General features: G+C 39.0%; 1 protein-coding gene across 5 annotated transcripts in view; it reads right to left on the bottom strand.

The window, feature by feature from the left end:
* The window catches only part of KCTD16 (potassium channel tetramerization domain containing 16), a 309347-nt gene that overhangs the window by 258786 nt on the left and 27708 nt on the right, over nt 1-22853 (bottom strand). For 3 of the 5 annotated variants that reach the window (XM_003829092.6, XM_055112740.2, XM_055112741.2), the window contains one exon: nt 14359-15516. In XM_003829092.6, coding sequence (XP_003829140.1) covers nt 14359-15190 — 832 coding nt within the window. In that variant the 5' untranslated portion in view covers nt 15191-15516. Of the gene's footprint in view, nt 1-14358; nt 15577-15864; nt 16665-22853 lie in introns of those variants that run through there. The other 2 variants (XM_003829093.6, XM_034960712.2) reach the window with 2 other exon arrangements.

Genomic DNA, 22853 nt, shown 5'->3' with positions numbered 1-22853 from the left:
GATCAAGAACCAGAAATACCATTTGACACAGCAGTCCCATTACTGGGTATATACCCAAAGGATTATAAATCATCCTACCCTAAAGACACATGCACACGTATGTTTATTACAGTACCGTTCACAATAGCAAAGATTTCAAACCAACCCAAATGCCCATCAATAATAGACTGGATAAAGAAATGTGGCACATATACACCATGGAATACTATGCAGCCATAAAAAGGGATGAATTCATGTCCTTTGCAGGGACATGGATGAAGCTGGAAACCATCATTCTCAGCAAACTAACACAAGAACAGAAAACCAAACACTGCATGTTCTCACTCATAAGTGAGAGTTGAACAATGAGAACACATGGACACAGAGAAAGGATCATCACACACTGGGGCCTGTCAGGGGGTGGGGGGCAAGGGGAGTCATAACATTAGGAGAAATACCTAATGTAGGTAATGGGATGATGGGTGCAGCAAACCACCATGGCATGTGTATACCTATGTAACAAACCTGCACGTTCTGCACATGTATCCCAAAACTTAAAGTATAATAATAATAATAATAATAAAGCAGATTTAATGTCTCTCTTCTTCATTACGCATCCTTAAGACATCCTCTAGATGTTCACTCAAGCTAACATAAAATCTGCCTTAATAGCAGACATCTAATAAGCAACATGGTCACTTTACATATGTGGTATTATTTGCTACTCAGTGTCTTACAATGCAGTTACATAGATCTACCATTCCTGTCATACAACGGAGGTACCTAAGGCATCTGACTTAGCAAAGTGACTTTGCCCACTCCTATCCACATCTCTTAACCTCTCTCTCAAGGTTCAAGTTGCCCTTTTCTTTTTTATCTTTCACTCATTTCTTCTTTTTTTTTTTTTTTTTTTGAGACGGAGTCTCGCTCTGTCGCCCAGGCTGGAGTGCAGTGGCGCGATCTCGGCTCACTGCAACCTCCGTCTCCCGCGTTCATGCCATTCTCCTGCCTCAGCCTCCCAGGTAGCTGGGACTACAGATGCCCGCCACCACGCCCGGCTAATTTTTTATATTTTTAGTAGAGACGGGGTTTCACCGTGTTAGCCAGGATGGTCTCGATCTCCTGACCTCGTGATCCACCCGCCTCGGCCTCCCAAAGTGCTGGGATTACAGGCGTGAGCCACTGCACCTGGCCCTTTCATTAATTTCTATAACAAGCCAGCTATTATATACACCTACATACATGGATATAGTAAGTGTGTATGTATAAACACACACACACACATATACATATAACCTGCTGCCTTCATGATGAGAGGAAATTCTATTATTATAATTTATCATCAAGAGGTGGGGAGAATAGAGAAAAATAACTTATTGAGTTCCTACTATGTATAAGGCACTATACTAGGTGCTGAGGATACAAAAGAGTAGGACAAATATAGCTCCTGCCCCCAGGAAGCTTACAGTTCATATATAGAGGGAGAATAAACAAGTAAATCAAGCAAATAGTTACACATGTGAACAGTACGAGGATGGAAACAAACAAGGTACTGAATAGACATCACTAGGAAAACACTGGCTACTTCAGCTGGGACGACAGCAGAAGGCCTTTTCAAGGAAAACCCACTGAAGCCTGACCCTGAAGAATGAGTAGGTCTCAGAAAAATGAGAAGTGGAAGGATGAGTGTTTGGGGGAGAGGTAAGACAAATCCCTTGAGGTGGGAAAGAGGCTGCCTGTTGTAAGAGCCATCAAAAGGGCAATGTAATGGATGAGTGCCTAAAGAAGGGGCAGGACAGGTGAGCAGACCAGAGGAACTAAAGGAATGTGAGTTGTAATATGTTTTTTCTGTCTCCAGGGCCATGAAGTATGTGTAGTAACAGTGCAGAGTTAGACCAGTGGGTAGCTGTAGCACTTCTGTTTCAGCAGCAGGCAGCATCACTCTAACAGGTCCATCTGCTCTCAGTTTCTCCTGCTGGGTCCAAACATTTGTAAGATGAATTAAAAGAGCTGGGAGAGGCCAGGCGCGGTGTTTCACGCCTGTAATCCCAACACTTTGGGAGGCCGAGGCGGGTGGATCATCTGAGGTAGATCAGGAGCTTGAGACCAGCCTGACCAACATGGTGAAACCCCATCTCTACTAAAAATACAAAATTAGCCAGGCGCAGTATTGGATGCCTGGAGTCCCAGCTACTCAGGAGGCTGAGGCAGAAGAATCACTTGATTCTGAGAGGCAGAGGTTGCAGTGAGCCGAGATCGCGCCATTGCACTCCAGCCTGAGAGACAGAGCGAGACTCCGTCTCAAAAAAAAAAAAAAAAAAAAAGGCCCAGCACGGTGGCTTATGCCTGTCATCCTAGCACTCTGGGAGGCTGAGGCGGGCAGATCACCTGAGGTCAGCAGTTTGAGACCAGCCTGGCCAACATGGCAAAACCCTGTCTCTACTAAAAATAGAAAAATTAGCCAGACGCAGTGGCGGGGGGGCCTGTAATCCCAGCTACACGGGAGGCTGAGGCAGGAGAATCGCTTGGACCCAGGAAACAGAGGTTGCTATGAGCCAAAGTCATGCCACTGTACTCCAGCCTGGGCAACAGAGCCAGATTCCATCTCAAAAAATAAAAAATAAAAAATAAAAGAGCTGGGAGACAAAATGCCTGGCTACTGATGAAAACAAAGCTAACAAGATGGCATGACCTTGGCTTAGTTCTCACAATGCTGCCATGAGAGAAGCTTCCTCATCCCCCTTTTATGTGGAGGGAGGTGATCTGATGTGTTAGGAAGAAAAGACACTTGCCCAAGTATGCCCTGATAGGAAGTAACCGAACTAAGGCTTTTATCCAGATGGGTTTGATGCTGTTAGGGTATTCAACCATATTTTACTGTCACTCATGGGGTATATTCATGATTAAAAGTGAGTAGAAAGTAAAATGCGGGCAAATCTCATTTATTTTACACTTCATGTTTCCTTGCTTTAAAACGTGGTATTATTAATTTATCCATACATTCCACAAACTTTTATTGAGCACCTCCTGAGTGTTCAGCACTGTAGTAGTTGCTGCAAATTATTTGTGCATGAGATTAGCAAGGTAAATCAGCAATGTTTAGTTAAAGTTAAAATAATAATAATGGTATATACCATTTTGATAATCATTATAAAAGGAGACTAGAAATATAAAGTACTCTTAAAATCAATTACTGGTTATCTTGGTTATCACTTGGACTCTGATTTGGCTAAAGCACTATTAACAGACAAAGGTTTGAATGGGAGAGAAACCTGAAGAGTTAAAAAAATATGATATTGGTTCTTGGCATAACTATTAATAATATCATTTGCACAGCTACCAATGGAAAAAATCTAATTAAATCAGAAATAAAAGGATTGTTAATAATCTTAAAGTTTTCCTAAGCCTCCTAGGATATAACTTTTATTACTCCATCCACCAGCTAGTATCTGAAACTCAAAAAATGCAAAAAAGATTTAAGTATTTTCTCCTAAGTATTAATATTAAATCAGTTTTAATTATCTGATACCCCAAGTACAGACTAGGAGCTATCTCACTATCTTCATATCAGTTTACACTTCCTCATCACACTAGATTGAAATTTCCCATTTACTATTCTAATCTCTTTCTATGCCATATGCTCCATGGCAACAATGACCATATGCTTCTGTTCACAGGTGAATTATTGGAGGTTTGTGCAATCGTGGGCACACTTTAGGTATTCAATAGGTATTTCTAGAAGACATATAAAAGCCCACCACTGCATGTGGTGGATGTTGAGGAACCTAACAGGCACAAGAGCAAAGGGCACAGCAAGGTCACGGTGCCTGTTATTTACTCATGTGCCCAGAAACTAGTAAACACAACTCTCAGCAAGTAACTGAGGCTAGACCTAAATCTGCCTATTAAAGAAGGTCACTCTGTCAAAAGGATGTCAAGGTGTGTAAGAAAACAAAATTACACTTCATTACTTTTTTTTTTTTTTTTTTGATCTGCATGTAAGGGTGCAGATGAAGGAAGGTTTGAAGTGCCTGCAGTTTCCAATCAATGAAGTATATGCAGATTGTTAATCACTTCCCTGGCAGATTGTGGAGAAGTACTAGAAAATCATTAACTTGAAGAGCTGGTGAATCAGAATGCTGATTCTTTGCATACAGATATGACATTTTCTAACCATTTTAACTGAACAGGCCTACAGAAAAGTACTTCATATAAGACAGGTCCTCAATAAGTGTGAAGCAATAACATCTTTCCAAATAAATATTTTATATATTTGAACATCCAAAGTTGACCTAAAATTGTTGAAAATATCACACATTATATTATCTGTTATTACCTCTCTGTCCCAGAGGAGCATCTATTCAGAAAAGCCAAGTGAAACTGCTCATTTTCTAAGATATACTTTTATTGGGCAAATAAGAATTAATAAATTTTATTTTGTTGCAGCTTGACAAAATTGAACAACTCCACACAGATATCCCTCTATTTAAGGGGAAAAAAAAATCTCACCTAGTTGAGTAGAAAGAAAATTAGTAAAAACTGGATTCTACCTTCCATTTGAATTACTGTGTAATTTGGCAGGCATATGCCCATAGGAAAATGTCTTTAACTGATGTAAATGAGTGCTTAAGCTGTAAGAAAATTAGCAGTGATGCCTGACCAGTGCTTGATGTGCTTTTCAACGTGATCCAGCTCATTCTCTGTTTGGGGTATCTTCAGAACTCTGAAACTCTTCTCCAAGTCAGGAGAATTCCCTTGGTTTTAATTCCATGCCTCTGCCACATTTTAATATCCATATGCCTAATTTCCTTTAGTCTAATTACTAGAATTTCTGTGCTGCTCCAGAGTCCCCTTTACAAAAAAGTTACCACTACCAGAGCTTAGCTGTCCTTTTCTCTATTTTCTCATTGTTGACCTGGACAGTCCACAATGTTGTCTAAAACAGCCAAACAGCCTGAGAGTCTCTCTCTCTTTTTCTTTTTTTCTTTTTTTTTCTTTCAGATAGAGTCTCCCTCTGTGGCCTAGGCTGGGGTGCAGTGGCGTGATGACGGCTCACTGCAACCTCCACCTCCCGGGTTCAAGCAATTCTCCTGCCTCAGCCTCCCAAGTAACTGGGACTACAGGCGCCCGTCACCACATTCGGCTAATTTTTGTAATTTTAGTAGAGATGGAATTTCCCCATGTTGGCCTGGCTGGTCTCAAACTCCTGAGATCAGGTAATCCACCCACCTCAGTCCCCCAAAGTGCTGGGATTACAGGCGTGAGCCACCACGCCCGGCTGACAGTCTCTTAACTTTGCCACCAAATTATGTTCAATGAGTTGCTTTCTATTTTCATCAATACAACTAACTCCTAATCAGATTATATCAGATTTACTCAGAATAAAAAGTTGCTGTAAATTTGACTGAGGAAATTATTATAACTTTCTTCTCTGGAATGGAACTGATGAATAAAAGGAGAGAAGTATGAATTTCTTCACATGGGGCAGTTTTTGAATGGGTCACACAGTAACAGACTCCCATCCCATTAGCAATCTTATTTCCTTTGAATGCCACATAACACAGCTACTCACAGTGTAAAGCAAAATGTCTTGTTTTCATTTCTGGAGCAATTTCAATGATCCTATTGTCAGTGACATACTCAATAACCATTTTCTGTCACCATGAAAGGGAATACTCTCTAGGCTGATATTCACAAAAGGTTATTCTAATTCCACAGTGATCAGATACATAATTTAAGTTGTATTCTTAATTTTTAAATCCATCATATATTACTCTAGGTTCCGAAAAGCCACAGGTTGAAATCAAGGTGAGGGATAGGGGGAGGAAACCATCTATTAATCACTTCCATTGTGCAATAGCCAGAATGAAGCAAGAGTTACTAGAATTCAAAGCCTTTTAAGGGGTTTATCTCAGATTCAGTTATAACAAATAGCTAAAACTTCTTCTTATAAAGTGACTTCTGTATATTTTTGTTTGTTTTAACCTGTTTTAACATCAATAAACTGGGAAAAGTTTTCAAAAGGACTATTAGAAAGAATCATATATGTTATTTAAAGGAAGCACTTATGTCTTATCCATGCCAGTATTCCCAGAGGTCCTCGTATTTACTAAGGCTTCTATTGCACTGACTGGGTGTCTGGCACTGTTTTAAGCACTTTCTATATATCAACCCATTTAATTATCATAACAACTCTATGTGGCAAGTACTATTGTTATCCTTTCCATTTTACGGTTGAGGAAACTGAGGCATGGAAGCAATTTGCTAATGATCATGTATCTGGTGGTAGCAAAGCTGAGATTCAACCTCAAGCTGCCTGGGCACCAAAATCCAGGCTCTTAACCACTATGTTATGCTGCCTCTGGCATTAAGAAATGATAATTAACATTTATGGGAAGAGAAGAGGAAATGGAATACTTTGGCAGTAAGAAAATTAAGAAGGCAACCTTGTCGGTCTCACAGTACAGTTTGCCTTCTAGTAGAGCTCTTTTTCTATTGGGGATATTTATCAATTTTGCAGCACTTTTCTGAATCCTGGGTTGCTCCTTAAACCCTGGTCACATTCAGCTTCAATTTACTCCTGCTTGGATGAACCAACTAAAAGGAGACCACAGGAGCCTTTGCTGCTGGTAAGTGTTTTTCTCAGTTCCCTAGAGCTAGAATCTTTGTGCAGGTGCGAAGAGTAGAGCACCTTTCAGTGAGAATTCCAACTAGTATGTAAAATGCTTAGCACTCAGTGAAAGTTAGAAAATAACATTATTATTATTATTTAAAGCATCAATCAAACCATCACTGCCCTCCAGTTCTTCTATTAAGAGACAATACAATAGTATATTCAAGACAGTAGCATCTATGACCAAAACAGAATATTGCAGTAAGAACTTTTAAAAATGCATTCTAAAGAAATATTTATAAAGTACTATACCTACATTTGTTCCAGGCACTGAATAAGGTACAATAATGAAGATGACAGATACAGCTTCTGGCTTCACAAAGCTTACAGTTGGAAAGACAGGTAAATAAACAAGTAGAATACATTATTATATGTGCTGTGATATAGAAAAATAGGATCTTAAGAGGCAAAGATAAGGGGTACCTAATCCAGGTATGGTGGACTAGGAAAGTCTTCCCAGAAGAAGTAACTTCTGGATTGGGAAACTGAACATTTAGCTAATCAAAACAGATGGAGGCAGAGTTCCAGGCAGAAGGAACATCACGCACAAAAAATGAACATGCAAGTATACAACAGTATCCAAGAACTAAAAAAGATCTGTTATGGCTAAGGTTATAAATGCAAAGAGGGCAGAATGGCAACAGTAGAGGCTGAGGAGGGAAGCAGAAGCGATTTCACAAAAGGATGTGGTTCATGTTAAAGAGTTTGTATTTGAATACAAAAGCAGTTGTAAGACAATTATGAACTTTAAGCAAAGGAGTGACATGGTCAGTCACTCCTTAGAAATCTCATCATATTTGCAGCAAGGAGGATAGATCCAAAGGGGAAAATACTGGATGTGGGAGGGGGAGAACATTTTAAGCTCATTTGCAATAGTATAGAAAAGCAATAAAGGAATGCTCATGGCCTTTCCATCAGCGGAGATGGAAAGAAGAGGATGGACCTGAGGGAGATGAAGGAGAAGAACCAACAGGACTTGTTGGAGATTGGAGAAAGTGGGGAGAAGAAAGAATCAGGAACGTCACCTATGTTTTATTCCTCCTTGGGCAACTAAGTGACTAACAATGCCATTTAGAGAAGAAGCTTGGGAAACACAAATGGTAAGTTCAGTGGAGTTTCAGCACAATTGAAAGAATACAAAGATACTCAAATGTAAAATCAGAATAGCCAGAAGGAAAACTTTTCTACCCAAAATGATTCTCATAGTCAACAGGGCCCACTGCACATCTTGGTAAGCTCAGCAGGCTACCACTGCAGCACCTGAATGGTAGCCTAATCTAATGACAAGAATGGAAGTGCAATACTAGACCTTGAATGACTGGAGAGAAAATAAGGGACCTCTTTGAATGCCTGCTTTGTCATCAGAATCAACTTGAACAATGGAGAGAATACACCCAATAGCTATTGATTCAGATGATAAATATGTAAAAGCTAACAATAAAAACATGCCCTTACCTTGCCTCCATAACATATAGCATTTCAATCCTCCAATGCAAATTGTAAAATGGACTCGCTATCACCTGTGAAAACTTGTCAGAAATACTGAGTGAATCTGATTAGGCCTCTAAAATCTGGAGTCTAGATCTAACGAGCTTACCAAAAACATAAGGATTGAGGAGGGTGTGTTCATAATATCACGGAGATCATAGAGATGGATGAGCAAAACCCAGAATGCAAGATATTCAACATGACAACTTGATTTCATGAAACAAGTAAGTTGTAAAAAAGAGGAGAAAGAAAAAGAAAGAAAGAGAGAGAGAAAAAAAGAAAGAGAGAGAGAGAGAAAGAAAGAAAGAAAGAAAGAAAGAGAGAGAGAGACGGAAAGAGAAAGAAGGGAAGGGAAGGGAAAACAGAGAGAGAAAAGGGAATAGAGCAAGAGAAAGAAAGGGAGGAATTAAAAGAGATGTAAGATGGACATTTTACCACTTTGTTGCATATAAGTTATATGCAATATTTTTTAAATTATGAGAGAAAAGAAAATTAGCAAACAAATATAATATGTAGATTTCATTTGCATCTTGATTCAAACTGACTTTTAAGAACATTGTGAAGAAATCAGGAAACTTTAAACACTGACTAGATATTTGATAATATTAAAGAATTATTAATTTTGTATGTTATAATGGTATATGGTATAATACCATATAATGATGTTATGTTGCTTTTAAAAATAATTTATATTTTAGAAATATATACCATAGCATTTGTGGATAAAGAAATGAATTGATGTCTGGGATTTGCTTCAAAATAATCCAGCATCGACAAAAGGGAGAGTAAGTAGGAATATGGATGAAACAAGATTGATCTTGCTGTGCTAAGTGCAATTATTAGAGATGGGTGATGGTTACATGAAAGTTCATTATGCCATTATCTCTACATTTGGATACATTTCAAAATTTCTGTAATAAAAAAAATTAACTGATTTGCCAAGAAATACAATACTTGAGAAAAGCCATCGCAGAGGCAAAAGAAAAAGAGCAACAGTGCGTTATGATGCAGAAACTGAGCATTCATCTATCCATTTCTGGAAGACTTCTTTCTATGCATGGGACTGGCACTCATCCTATGCGTAGTCGCTCCTTTCCGTGTTTTGTGTTTGGAGGTGTTCCAGATGGAGCTTTGTGGCACATTCTCAGCTACTTCCATTTCTAATTTCTTTGATTAGATACAACCTCATTAGGCTGTTAGAAACATTTGGTCTTCTCTTTCCAATCATATATCTTTTAATGTATCAGAACACTTGGGGGCAACTTCAGAGACCTCCCCTTTTCACCCATACATTGACACAATTCTTGCTGCCAAATACCTTCCCTGATGCCACAGACCCAGGAAGAAACTATTTTAATCTTCTCCTACAAGGGACTGGGCTCAGGTAACAGCTCTTGCTTGGCATAGAAGTGAAAACAGTATAATAAAATACTTCACTAACATGCTTAAATCACTGTTCTATTAAGCCCAATTCTCAGTGCACAGCATCTTAAAGAAATAAGAAAAATTATGCCTGCTGCTTCTGCCCTTTATTATCCAATATCTGCCTGAGCATGGGTCTAAACTGACTTCATAATGAAGCCTTATACTTAAACTGTGGTTTGTTTTTCATCAGAAATTAAGAAGCTTCAAATCTTAAGAACACTTTCTTCAGGGTAAAAGGATGCCTGATCCACAACTATTAAAAGTGCTCTTATGTACAAATACCCCTGGGGAAGGTAACATCATGCCTTGAAAGCATTCTAAATACAATGACAGAGCAGAATTTTTCCTGATGAGCTTTGATTATGGCATGGGAGAAAGAACTGGAGAGCAGGCATGACTCAAACAGAAGGAAAGAGGAGCAGCTAAGGTGAGACAACAGAAGGAAGTCCCAGAGAGAGATGCTGGTAGTGTAAGGACCAAACATCACATACCTTATGATTTTGGCCACTCTGCTATCCCTGATGTTTCACTTTGAATGTGCCAATACCATATCTCTATAGGTAATAAAAATTGAAATTATTACAGGTTGAATATCCCTTACTCAAAATGCCTGAACTGGACATGTTTCAGATTTTGGATTTTTTCAGATTTCATGATATTTGCATATATGTAACGACATATCTTAGGGCTAAGACTCAAGTTTGAACATGTAATTCATTTATGTTTTATATGCACATTATACACATAGCCTAATGTAATTGTATACAATAGTTTTAATAATTTGGGACATGAAACAAAGTTTGTGTTGAGTACTTATATGTGGAATTTTCCACTTGTGGCATCATGCTGGTGCTCAAGAAGTTTTGGATTTTGAATCATTTTGGACATGGAATTTTTGAAGTAGGGATGCTCAACCTGTACTGGTATCTTTCAAGTAGCCAGGAGAAAAAAAAAGCTAGAATAATTTTAGGGTAGATGCATTTCCACCTGTTTTCTTATGAAAGCACATGCTCTTATTGAAGCTTGTTAAAGTCAAGCTTAGCTAAATTATTCACAGTGGCCAAAGCATATATTTCTCCCCAATACAAGGTCACACAGCTGAATTATAAATGGAAGATAATTTCTTGATCTACTTTTTTCCAACAGCCTATCTTAATCAATAATCCTGAAGATATATACTGCATCTAAAAGGTAATTTAGAGACTTCTGTGGAAGCAACTCTAAATTTTAGGAAAATAAGTAAAGAGAAGAAAGGTTAAAATGCACTTACAAGCTGCAATTTGTTGAAAAGATGATGAATCAGTGTGTCCGTTTCCATAATTCACAGAATTCAGAGTGTATGTTTTCAGAATAAGTGGCCTATGAATTAACCTCCCTAAGTGTGGTCACGTTATCACAGCTTTATTAGAGGCAAATGCCTTTAAATCTTAGTGCTTTCAGGCATTTGGCTGAAGTAACTCACTCATGAGTAGGCTTATGGAAATGTGCATAATTCTCTCCAACCAAGAACAATCTTCCCACTCTCTCAGGCATCAGAAGATGGCTCTGGAAATAAAGGTTCATTTATTTCCATGCACCTGTCATTTGGTTCCTAAGTGATGTGAATTGTTATTGAGTATCTAGTTCAAAATCAGGACTTGTCTTTTCCAGATTACATAGTTCTCATTTTATTTAGAGGTGAATCAAGAAGGCATTTTCTGATATTTATGACCTCACCTTCCACATAATGCTTGAAAAGTAATTATTCAGTCAGTTGGGTGGGAAAGTAGTAAAGAAACCTTCTTATTGTTTTAAATTAAAGCAAAGGACATGTCTAAAATACTTTGTAAGGCAATCCCTAGGGTAGACGTTTCTTTTCTATGTTCCTCTATCACTCATATTAACTCTTTTAGTTGCATATAAGTGAATCATAATCCATAGCATTTCACCTGTATTTTGGTGTGTGAGTGATGTAGACAAACACATTTCTTACCTGCCTCTTAAGCACATACAAACACCTGTTGACTTTTTCATTGTTCATAGTTCTACACTGACAAAACACACACGGAAAACCACCTGATATTGACCATCAACTCTAGGTCCACATGAAAATTTAAATGAGGTAAGAATCTAACTTATTCATGGTTGATAGGCAGATTTTGGTCTCCCAAATTTTTCTTGGAAGACTCAGAAGAAAAAATAGGCAAACAGGGAAACAAGAAGTCTCTCCCCATGATTATGAACCACCATGCTATGCACTAATTTCTTGCTGTTTATTTTTTACTGAGATATTGATCCATGCAAAGTGACTCTGCATTATTCCTGTGTTATTAAAAAAGACTGATTGCTTAAATTGTTAATTCCTTAGATCTAAGGAGCTTGTATATATATATACATATATATATACACACATATATATACATATATATACACACATATATATGTGTGTATATATATACACACATATATATGTGTATATATATACACACATATATATGTGTGTATATATATACACACATATAAATATATATATTTATATATATACACACATATAAATACATATATATATATATTTCCCCCTAAGCCCAAGAGGAAGTTGAGTTCCTTTGTGAAAAGCATCTTTGCATGCAGCCAACTCCCTTCTTTAGAGCATCTCCCATGGTTTTGGCCCATTAACCCAAGCACAACAGCTTGATGAATTAATGCTTATATAGGCACAGTTGGCAGCTTCTAATTAAATAATTATGGCTAAACAGCTGCACGGAAGCTGTTATGCACCCTAGAAAGCCAGCTGTCAGTTTTATTGGTCCTAAGACAGAGGAAGAGTTAACACTTAGCTCTGGATGGTGGGTACAAAGGGGAAGTATATCATTTGCAAGATATATGCTGCTAGTATGAAGTTCCTGTGCATTTGTGCTAGCCTGTCCATGGAGAGATGGAGAACAAACTGTTCCTCAGCAATCTCTCAGCAATTCAACAAAGAAAGAAGAAATGACATAGTCAGGAGAATGGAGCCTGTCCAGATAAATCTAAAGGGAAATCGTGTTGGACAGATGAGCCTTTGATGAACACAGAAATGCCACTTGTAGACAAATAAATTTCAGTGTGTGGGTCTCATTTATGTAAGCAAGTGACTATAAATCCAATGTGGTCTTTTTGGAGGGTATAACTGGTATGTTTCCATTTATTTGGTTGAAGCTTCTTACGATGCTATGTTTTCAAATATTCAAAATTGGAGAACATGGTAAATATTACAAAGCTGCATTGGAACTATCTTTAAGATGTACTTCTCCAAAAAGTTTGGAGAAGATATTTCTGCTTCAGAATTATAGATAATGTCATATTCCTTTATAGAAAGCTAAAAAGCCGGAATCTTATCTCTACACTAGTGGGAAATTTACCAAAAGGAAGAAAACAATACCTGTCCACTAAGCTGTAGCATAAAGAAAGATATAGATTGTAGATAAAGGCCACAGATAGGATTAATGAACCAAATGATGTTTGTTATTGCACATCAATATACTCCTGAACTGATTACTGATTTTGTTTTTTTCCACAGGTTGTTCTGGCTATGCAATACATGTGTCTTAACCAAATGTGTGATAGCTTAGTAGAGAACGACTTGGCTTCCCACTAGCCTCTCCACCAAGGTTCCCAGCACCATTGCCAAATGATTAAACATAACTAAGGAAAAAAACCAGTCCAAGAAATTCAGTCCTACTTTTATGTTTAAAGAAATTTAGATATTTTAATCCTGAACTCTGGATTTGTTTTAGAATAAGAATAGAGGAAATCAAATGTTAACACTGGAAACATATTTCTTGTGGAATTTACTTCACCCAACTCCTGGGCCTGTTGAAAATCGGCAGTTAAAATCAAGTACCAAAGAGTGCAGGCTGATTTACTCTTTTCCTTTCAGAGATCAATGGCTCATAGTTTATAGTTTAGAATAATGCCATATCATAAAATGAGGAATCTGCAGGGTATCTTCATTTAAGCAAATGAACTGACCTCTAAGAACCCCTTACTTAAAAGGCTTCAGTATCATTGTTTCATTTCTTCCCTCTCTGGCTTCCTTTTATGTCAGTAATTCTACCACCTCAGCTGTCTGAAGGTGTTTAAATGTGATTGACAATTCTCAAGGATCTAGTTCCTTTTAGATAGATCTTAAATGAAGTTCAGCTTAATTAAGTCTGCAGTGCAAATCAGGTCTCAGTACAAAAGACTTCAGAATCAAACAGCAGATTTGTAAAACCCTTAAAAGCAAAATTTAGACTTGGGGGGAGCAGGGGGCCTTTCAGCAGTCTGTACTGCCATCTAGCCAAGACCACATTATTCATTGCAACATCCATTTGTGTTTTCAAAGCCCCTGATGAAAGCAAGTCTTCAGCAACCAGCTTAATAGACCTCAAAGTCCAGCTAAATGAATAGACAGCAGTAATTCACCCACTGAGTATACCAAGCTCCTGTGGACAAACAGCCAAGATGTAATAATCAACCTTATTTTCCCAATTCAATATCTGGCAAAAACAAAAAGACATACATGCTTGTTCCATTTTACATATTGCATATACCAACATCATTTGCATTTTATTATTTTGGAGGCCTTTGAATATTCTGTGACCTCATTGGATAAAAGTTGCCTTAGGTTAGACATGAGAGCTGAATTATAACCTCTAATCCTCTAACTACAACTCAAGAGTTAAAAAGAATTCCAAACCACGTTCCTTAGGTATGGAGAGAACACACAGACCATATACATTTGTGAAGAGCATTGACACACATAAGAAATTAAAACAACCCTTTGTACTTACGGTAGAAGACATATTCAGTGTAGCTTGACCAGATCTTGTCATCTGTATATTGGTTGATGAAAGATGCTGTCACCGATGAGTTACAGGCCACCATGTGGAATCCACACTCTGACAACATATCAAAAGCCCTTTCCAGGTGCTTGAATTTGAGATAAAATCTGGAGGTGTATCTTTCTGGGGCTCGATCAGGGTCTCTGCTTTCATTCAAAGTTTCTCCAAAGACTTCTTTTGCCAAGGAAATCCTTCCACAAACCAAAATCCGGGGAACTCTCCGAAACTTGGCATCTGCCTGTCCCTCTCTGCCCAAGGTGCAGGATCCTCTGTAACCCACAGTAATGAAACCCCACTTGCGGTCGGCAGGGAGCAGGGAGGAAGGGGGGCAGATTCTTGTGTCGCTTCCTTGGGAGGCATCTTCAAAGTCACTGTGGCAGAATTCATCTGGGCTTTGCTTGATTTCATCGGGGGTCAGGAGTTTGACCAAGTCTGGGAGCTGGAAGTATTCAGCTTCCCTTTTCAGTCTTCCTTTTTCTGGAAAGTGATCAGGCAGGACCACCTGCCTGTCCCTGAGATAGTCCAGAATGTAACGGAACAAAAATCCATCTCTGTCAATGAAAAACCTTCCCTTGGAGTCCTTGGCTAGATCATTAGCCGTGTCTCTCTTTGGGGAAAACATTTTCCACAGGAGGGAATGAGGGATGCTTATCAATGTGGAATGGCGAGTAAAATAAACTTGACCCCCGACATTCAGCTCTACCACCTCAGGGAAGGAGTTGGGAACTGCGGACCCTTGTTCTCGAGGATAATAACGACTACAGTTTCCACTCAGAGCCATTGTCCCTTTCTTCTGCTGCTGCTATTTTGATTTAAAGGTGCAATCCAATGGAGTCACAGCCTTATCCTTTGGATCAACTTGTAAGAAAGGGAAAAGGATGCTAACTTATTAAAAAATGACCTCCTCTTATCCCAGTATTTTTCCCCCAAGAAAGCAAAATGTATAAGAGTCCACAGGTGAAGTGATGCTGAAAAAGTAGTTTAAACCCTGGATGGTGGATGGTAGTGAGCTGCTACTTCATAAAATATAATCAACTCATCTATATCCAATCTTCCATCAAGCTCACATGCAAGGCAGGCCAATTCCCCAGTTACTCCGATGTCCGTCTGAAGGAAAAGAGAAAAAATTATTTCCTCAAACCTGGAATGAGTCAGAAAAAGAGTCCTCTGGAGAGAGAGAGAGGGAGGGAGGGAAAAACAGAGGGAGGGAGAGAGAGATTATTTTACATAAGCAGCTCTGGAACTACTGATCTCAGCCATTCTTCAATTAAATCATAGCTTCTCTCATGCTATTTTGTGTCTACATGTTTATCTACAAGCCTCTGTCTCCAGCAATTAGTATGAAAAACAATTTACTTGTAAGTCTACATTAAAATGAAACATGCAATTTTCAACTTCCAAATGGGAATTTTTTTTTTCAGCTGGACAGGAAAAGCAGTAAGTCTTAGAGCTTACCTTAGTGAGTGCTGGAGACCCAGTTCTTGTGAAAAAAATAATAATAACCATTTGTAAAGCAATCAAAATCCACAGCCAAACTGAGTCTGGATCTTGTCAAATCCCAAACAGGTAAACGACCGAGGTATCAATGAAAAGTGCCAGAGAGATGTGCTCTTGGAAAATAACTATTATATATATGCATTTATATAAATGCCTATTTGTATTTATGTGTGTATGTAGGTACATATGTATTCATTCCGTATCTTAAGTTAAAACAAGTCGCAAAAAAGTTAAGCCGTGATGAGAGGAGGTTGGGGTGAAGAAGTAAAGCAGAGAAAATATTCAACCAAAGCTTCCCCAGGGGAAAAGAAAAATGGAAAAAGAAATCTTTGGAAAGGATCCTTAGAAGAGAGTTGCAAGAGGTACCAGGACTTAGAAGCTTTTCAGAAAGCCCAGAAGCAGAAAGATGGAGAGATGTGCTCTGCTAGGGTCCCAGCTAGCCACCCCACCTGCCGGCAAGGGCAAACGGACTCCCATGTTCCCAGCCAGGTGGGAGCCGGTGGGAGCCAGAGGCCAACGCAGCGCAGAGATGCCGGCGGGGGGCCCGGGGCTCCGGCTTCTCTGGCGGCGGAGCTGGGTGGTTCCACAGTTCCCAGTGCAGTTCGGATGCTGTTGTTTCAGCAGTGCAGGCAAGAAACCATCCAGGGAAATGACTATTACATCATCTTAAAGGAATATGGCTTGGAGAAAGCGGAGGCAGCTCCGAGTCACGTCCTCCTCGGTGACAGGTTGCCAGGACTGCACGGGGACGCCGCGCTCCGGCGGTGGGCACGCGATTGCCAGGCGCGCGGGGCTTGGGGCGGGGACGCAGTGCTGCGCAGCCACTTCCCTCCCTGTCCTGTCCTGGAGTCTGGAGTTTCCAAGGGCCTTTTCCTTCTTCCTTGTCTTTACCTCCATCACCATCCCACAGCAAATCCCTGCCCCCTACCCAAGAGGTAAGTTGTGAGATAAACACAACTGACTTTATTTGAAAAATCTACAGATCTTCCCCCCTCCCCCCTCCTCGTTCACGGAATTCCCTCCTGCTGAAGGGCAAATATCCCTCTAATGCTTGTTTTAAAACACAGACACGCACACCAAATGACCCCAGTGTTCAAACTACAAAGTGTTTTTTTAATCCTTTGATTTAAACCATATTCACTCAGATTCTCCCTTTTTTTCCTTTTCTATTTCATCCGCCTGCCACCACAACCCCTAGCAAATAAATAAATAACTATGAATATATATGTAAATAGGTAGATACATAAACACTCTCTCTGAAATTAATGATGCTCTTTCAAAATGAAGACGTGAAGCACCGGCACCCACAGAAAGCCCACAGTTTACATGCATAAGTCATTATCTTAGCTCACCTGTAAGAAATTGATACCTGCAACCTTTTTCTGGGGTTGTTTCCTTACTGCGCATCTCTTTGGACGTGCCCCCAGCCCCTCCCAAGTCATCCCAAGAGGACTCTGGTGGAAGGCACTCCTGCTAAAAGACATTTTACTCCTGTTCCAGAGGGCTCCCTTAAGTGCATCATTAGAGTTTCAGGAAGGCATTTCCAGGGCAACCTAATCCACTAACAAAGTGCTTCCAGTTGAGCCTGCCAGTCAATAATGGCCCAGCCAACAGCTTACAGTAAGTCGGCCATATCCCCTTTAAAACAGCAGTGTCTTAGGGCTCACATCCCTGATAAGAATATAGTGCTTGGTCAATGAATAATATATGTGAGGCACACGCCATCCCAAACAATTGCTATTTTTAAAAAGTGAAAAACAAAAATGGAGGTGAACTTAGGAATTATATACATTTTATGAGAAACGTGTTTATTGCCAACTCTTGCCCAAAAAATTAGCTTGAAGATACGCTCAACAGTAGGATAAATTAGTTTCTACTTTAACAATCTTTTCTTTCAATAAGCACTGGGTTACTGAACATATTCAGAGCGTTAGCTAACATTCCTACACCTGATTATATTTGACTTTGTTTCGTTAACTAATGCATTAACCTGTTCTGGCCTCAATCATTAGGATTTTAATGCTGGACCAATCAAGAAGATGTTTGTTATGTGATGCACTTATATCGCCATCTAGTGCCCTAAGCTATCAGTGCAGCTCTGTATCTGGCAACTTAATAGGGCCAAAACATTTAGATTTTATTTTTAAGTTTTTATAGTGATCTAAGTTTACTTGGCATGCACTGCTCACCATGACAACAAAATAAATGTTTCGTTGACATCAGGTCAAAGACAAAATAAATCTGAATTCAGACCTATTAAGTACTGGTTTTGGTTGTAAAGTAAGCAAATGTTTTATTTCTAAGAGAGTAGGTCAAAACGTCATGACGATAGCTTTGGAGCTCAGGTATGGAAACATTGCAGGGACAGTATGGCAGTAGGTGGAGAAACAGAGTAAGAAAAATTATAATCTTTTAGAGCTAAAACGGACTTGAGGAATGAAAATTAACTATCTCATCTTAGAGATGCAGAACTGAGGAACAGAGAGGGTCAGCACTTCCTCAGGGTCACACGATTCCAGAGTAGCAGGATGGGCTTTAGACCACTGACTCTTCAGGATAACCATCCTCATTTTAACCTTAGATATTCTTGAATAGGAATAGAGAGGCGGCAAATTTAAGAAACAAGATTTTTTTTGAAACAACAAATTTCAAGACATTTTCTTGAAATTTGAAACAACAAATTTCAAGATTACTAAACATGTTTTTAAAAAGCACACCAATAATTAATATTAATTAATATTAATACTCTTAAAAAGAGTATTAATATTACTTTAAATTGCAGAGTTAAAAGATTTTATAATATAAAAGAAGAATATTCTGAATTTTTAAAATGAGGAGTTCTGTTCATTGGTCTGGGTTTTATAGGTTAGGTTACTTTTGAGACAAGTAGATTCTTAACCTTTTTTGGAAAATGGACTGCTTAGAGAATCTAATAAAACCTAGGAAATGAATCCACAAGCATAAAAGTTTGCATTCACTGTCAAGGCAGAACCTCTCAGGAAAGGCTGAGTAAAAAGAGGAACCGGTGCAGGGGCCATGTAGTTGATGATTCACATAAGCAGAATTCCTCAAATTTTGACTATGAAACTTCTTTTTGAAGGGAGATTACACATACATTCACAGAGACACACTCTGAGAATTGAAAAATGGAAAACATTCACCAGACAACCTTAATCTTGAAACCCATGATTTGATCATACCACCTGAAACATTTTGAATTGGTATTTTTCATAAACACTGTAAATACCCTGTTTTGCACAATTATATTGCATCATATTGTTAATTGTTGTGTGCTAAAACAGTTTGTTTATTATAGTAAGCAGTTAAACACTTGCTTTGCTAACTCTATTTGGGCATATCTACTTTTTAATCTAAATGGAACCTCAGAAAAGCAAGATGGTCTAGGCCTCCCTCACCTTCTGAGAGATCAGGGGTTTGGTTCAAGATTGGCCTGAAGCCCATTCATGTTGGGGTTCATAGACCTCAGGTTAACATCCCCAGATCTGTACTCCTTCTTGTTTCTTTAGTCTCAGGGATGAAAACGAATGAGTGGTGAGATTAAAAAGATAAAAGACTTGAAGGAAATAAAGCATTGAAGGAAATAAAGCAATACACCCCACAAAAAGATTTAAATAGTGCTAGAGTAAGCGAATGTCTCAGGGAAGTTGTCGGTAAGCCCGGCTGTTTGGTGCCTTAACAAGAGGCAAGAAGCCAAGTCTAGGCTGTAAGTGTATTCCTAGCCTTCGTGTCAGCAAATAACACCGCTAGTGTTATTATTCTCTCCTGGCAGCTCTCCGCTGAAACACTGTGGGATGGCACTCCCGGACTGAAGGCTGAACAGCATACGGCAACAGATTTCTCTTAGAGGAAGAGCAAGGAAGAATGTTCCATCCTGTTCTTTGTAATATTCAAGCGTATAGCAAATCAAGACGTATGTTAGGTAAATTGTGAAATTGATAAAATATGTTTTCGCCTCTGTTTCCTGCTTTCACATGCACAGCCAAATATTGAAGGGTATATTCTCAAAAGGACTATTTTAATTTTGAAATAATGTGATCACTCTCTACATTCTCACTCCTAACACATCCTTAAGTTTTCTCTGCCCTCAAGCAGAGATAGCTTTCATGCTGACAGCCTTCGCTATCAGGGAGGAAACAGACCTCATAAACTTACTTATGCTAAGATGCTGCACACTCATCATGTTATGTCCTCCCAAGGACTCCTGCATTATCACCATTATCTTAATAGCTACTGTTTATGGAGGGATGACCATCAAGTCCTCACCACAGTCAGTCGTTACCCCTCTTCCAGTTCTGCCTGGCTGGCTGTGTGACTTTGAACAGGAGACTCATGTCTCTGAGCCAGGGTATGGTGGCAATAAAAAGACCTGCCTCACAGGTGTGTTGCGTGGACTAAATATGAAGATGCATGTGAGCTCTCTGGCACATTCCATGGCTTTTAGCAAGTGCTTAATAAATGTCATTAGTGTTCATGCTAGTGGTTTAAAATATCTGTATTCATTGTTGTTAAACTCCAATTGAGGCATAAAGAAATTACAAAAGATGCCCAAACATAGAAATTGAGTTCTACATCCAAAATCATTACTCTTTCCAGTATGAAAATTCAGGTTAAGACCATTGCTTGTTATAAATGTATTTATTATTCATGGGGGAATTTCAGGATTTGGTGAGGGAGATGGGGTGGCAGAGTGGGGAACTGAAAATAATCAGTATCGCAGTGGTTAAAAATGAAAATGCCACTGTCTTTGCCAGACAAGATTATTTCCCTGGTACCCTTTCATTTATACTACATGGATTTATTAAGTGCCTTTGTTATGTCCAGCACACTTCTAGGTAGTTGAGATGCAAAGCCCGATTTCATATAGTCTCTGACTCAAACACTCACATGCAAATGCACACACAAACTCAAAATCCTACCAATGGGGGAAAAAATTTAAAGTTACATTGGCTGGGTAAGGTGGCTCACACCTGTAATTCCAGCACTTTGGGAGGATGATGTGGGAAGATTGCTTAAGGCCAAGAGTTTGAGACCAGGCTGGGCAACAGCAAGACCCTGTCTCTACAAAAATAAATTAAGAAATAGAAAAATTAGCCTGGTGTGGTGGTGCATTCCTATAGTCCCAGCTACTTGGGAGGCTGAGGGGGGAGGATACCTTGAGTCTCGAGTTTAAGGGTGCAATGAGCTATGATGGTGCCTCTGCACACCAGCATGGGCAACAGAGTGAGACCCTACCTCAAAAAGAAAACAAAGTTATAGATTCTTGGGCACTGCCTTTTATTTTCAGAAATATCCCTAGTGCCATATTTAGCCTTTGGTGTTACATGGTTCACATATGATTTTGACAAACCATTTAACCTCAGATGGCCTCTGCTTCCATATCTATAAAATGAAACCATCTCCCCTTAAAGAGATATCATGGCCAATGACAAAATAAAGATCAAATACAGCTGTCAAATCTTCAGACATTCTAGGAAGTAATTTGCTATGTAAGAAACAGATGAAGAAGGCAGCAAACAGTGATCTTTCTTGTTAACGTAAAGCCTGGCAAGAAAGAATTTGGATTAGACTTGTATAATCTAAAAGTTGGGAGTGGAGATCCTTCGGGGTCATCCACTGCAGCCTCAGATTCAGATAAAAGCTTCATAGCAGATGTTCAGCCAAGTCATTTCTCTCACAGTTTCTCCCTGAAAATACTCCTGATTTCCACTGTCATAAAATACAAATGAAAGCAAAAGCTGTCTGTATCACCATTGTGCCTCCGAACAGAATTCTACAGGATAAAGTTCTTCTAAGTGAACTATAATTTTGAGATTTGATCTTTAAAAAAAAAAAAATTATGCTACTCTGAAAAAAAAAGTACTGCTCTTCAGACATAAAGGCAACTTTACTGACTATATTCACAGGGTCTAAAATTTTTGCGGTGTGCATGTATGTGAGTGTGTATGCAAGTATACATTTCTGTAGTAGGTACAGATGTGAAGTCACATTTTAAATTTGTCTTCAAAACGAGGAAGCACTTTGGGAGGCAGAAGCGGGCGGATCATGAGATCAGGAGATCGAGACCATCCTGGCCAACATGGTGAAACCCTGTCTCTACTAAAATACAAAAAATTAGTCGGGTGTGATGGTACGCACTTGTAGTCCCAGCTACGGGAGGCTGAATCAGGGGAATCGCTTGAACCCGGAAGGCGGAGATTGCAATGAGCCAAGATTTTGCCACTGCACTCCAGCCTGATGACAAAGTGAGACTCTGTCTCAAAAAAAAAAAAAAAAAAAAAGGAAGCTGTTCTGGAACAAATGGTCAAAGTTAGGAGTGCACAATTTGGCCATGAAGTCAAGTAAAGCCAACTCCCACATATGTGTTTTAAAACTGTGATCTCATCAGCATGAAGCCTAACCAACAGAAATATACTTATTTCTGAAAATGGGTTGGCAAATGAAAAACATAGCTGCACAATTAGCTGCACGATTCTCATACAATTGGTTTTACTAAATCCACATGCACTATTTTAGGAATAGCCCTAAAAACAAGACGCCTACCTTTGCCTCCCCTGAAGTCCTTCACCTACAGCCTGTTGATCCATGTCGTGTTATTCCCTGTGGGATGTTTGTTAGCTAAATTGTATTACACATGTTGGTGGAGTCTTCTTTATGTCTGCTCTATGTACTATGTAATATATCTTTCGGTAAAGCAGTAGTGTAAATTGCAAGCCAGTAATTATCAACCTTTTATCTCCTACCTAGGGAACCCATCTTTCAAAAGGCGTCTTTGTTGTCATTCCATAATATGCAACAGATACAAGTGGAATGAAATCAGAATCAGCTTAGGTGTTAAGTTCAAAAATATTTATTTTTTTAAAAATCTCCCAGAACTTGCAATAATAAATATCTCAAATGTCTTTAGAATGCATTTTAATTTTTTTCTA

Source organism: Pan paniscus, chromosome 4 (assembly GCF_029289425.2).
Source record: "Pan paniscus chromosome 4, NHGRI_mPanPan1-v2.0_pri, whole genome shotgun sequence".
Lineage (NCBI taxonomy): Eukaryota > Metazoa > Chordata > Mammalia > Primates > Hominidae > Pan > Pan paniscus.
Note: the sequence above shows the minus strand (reverse complement) of the source record. Positions and strands in the feature narration are given on the sequence as shown.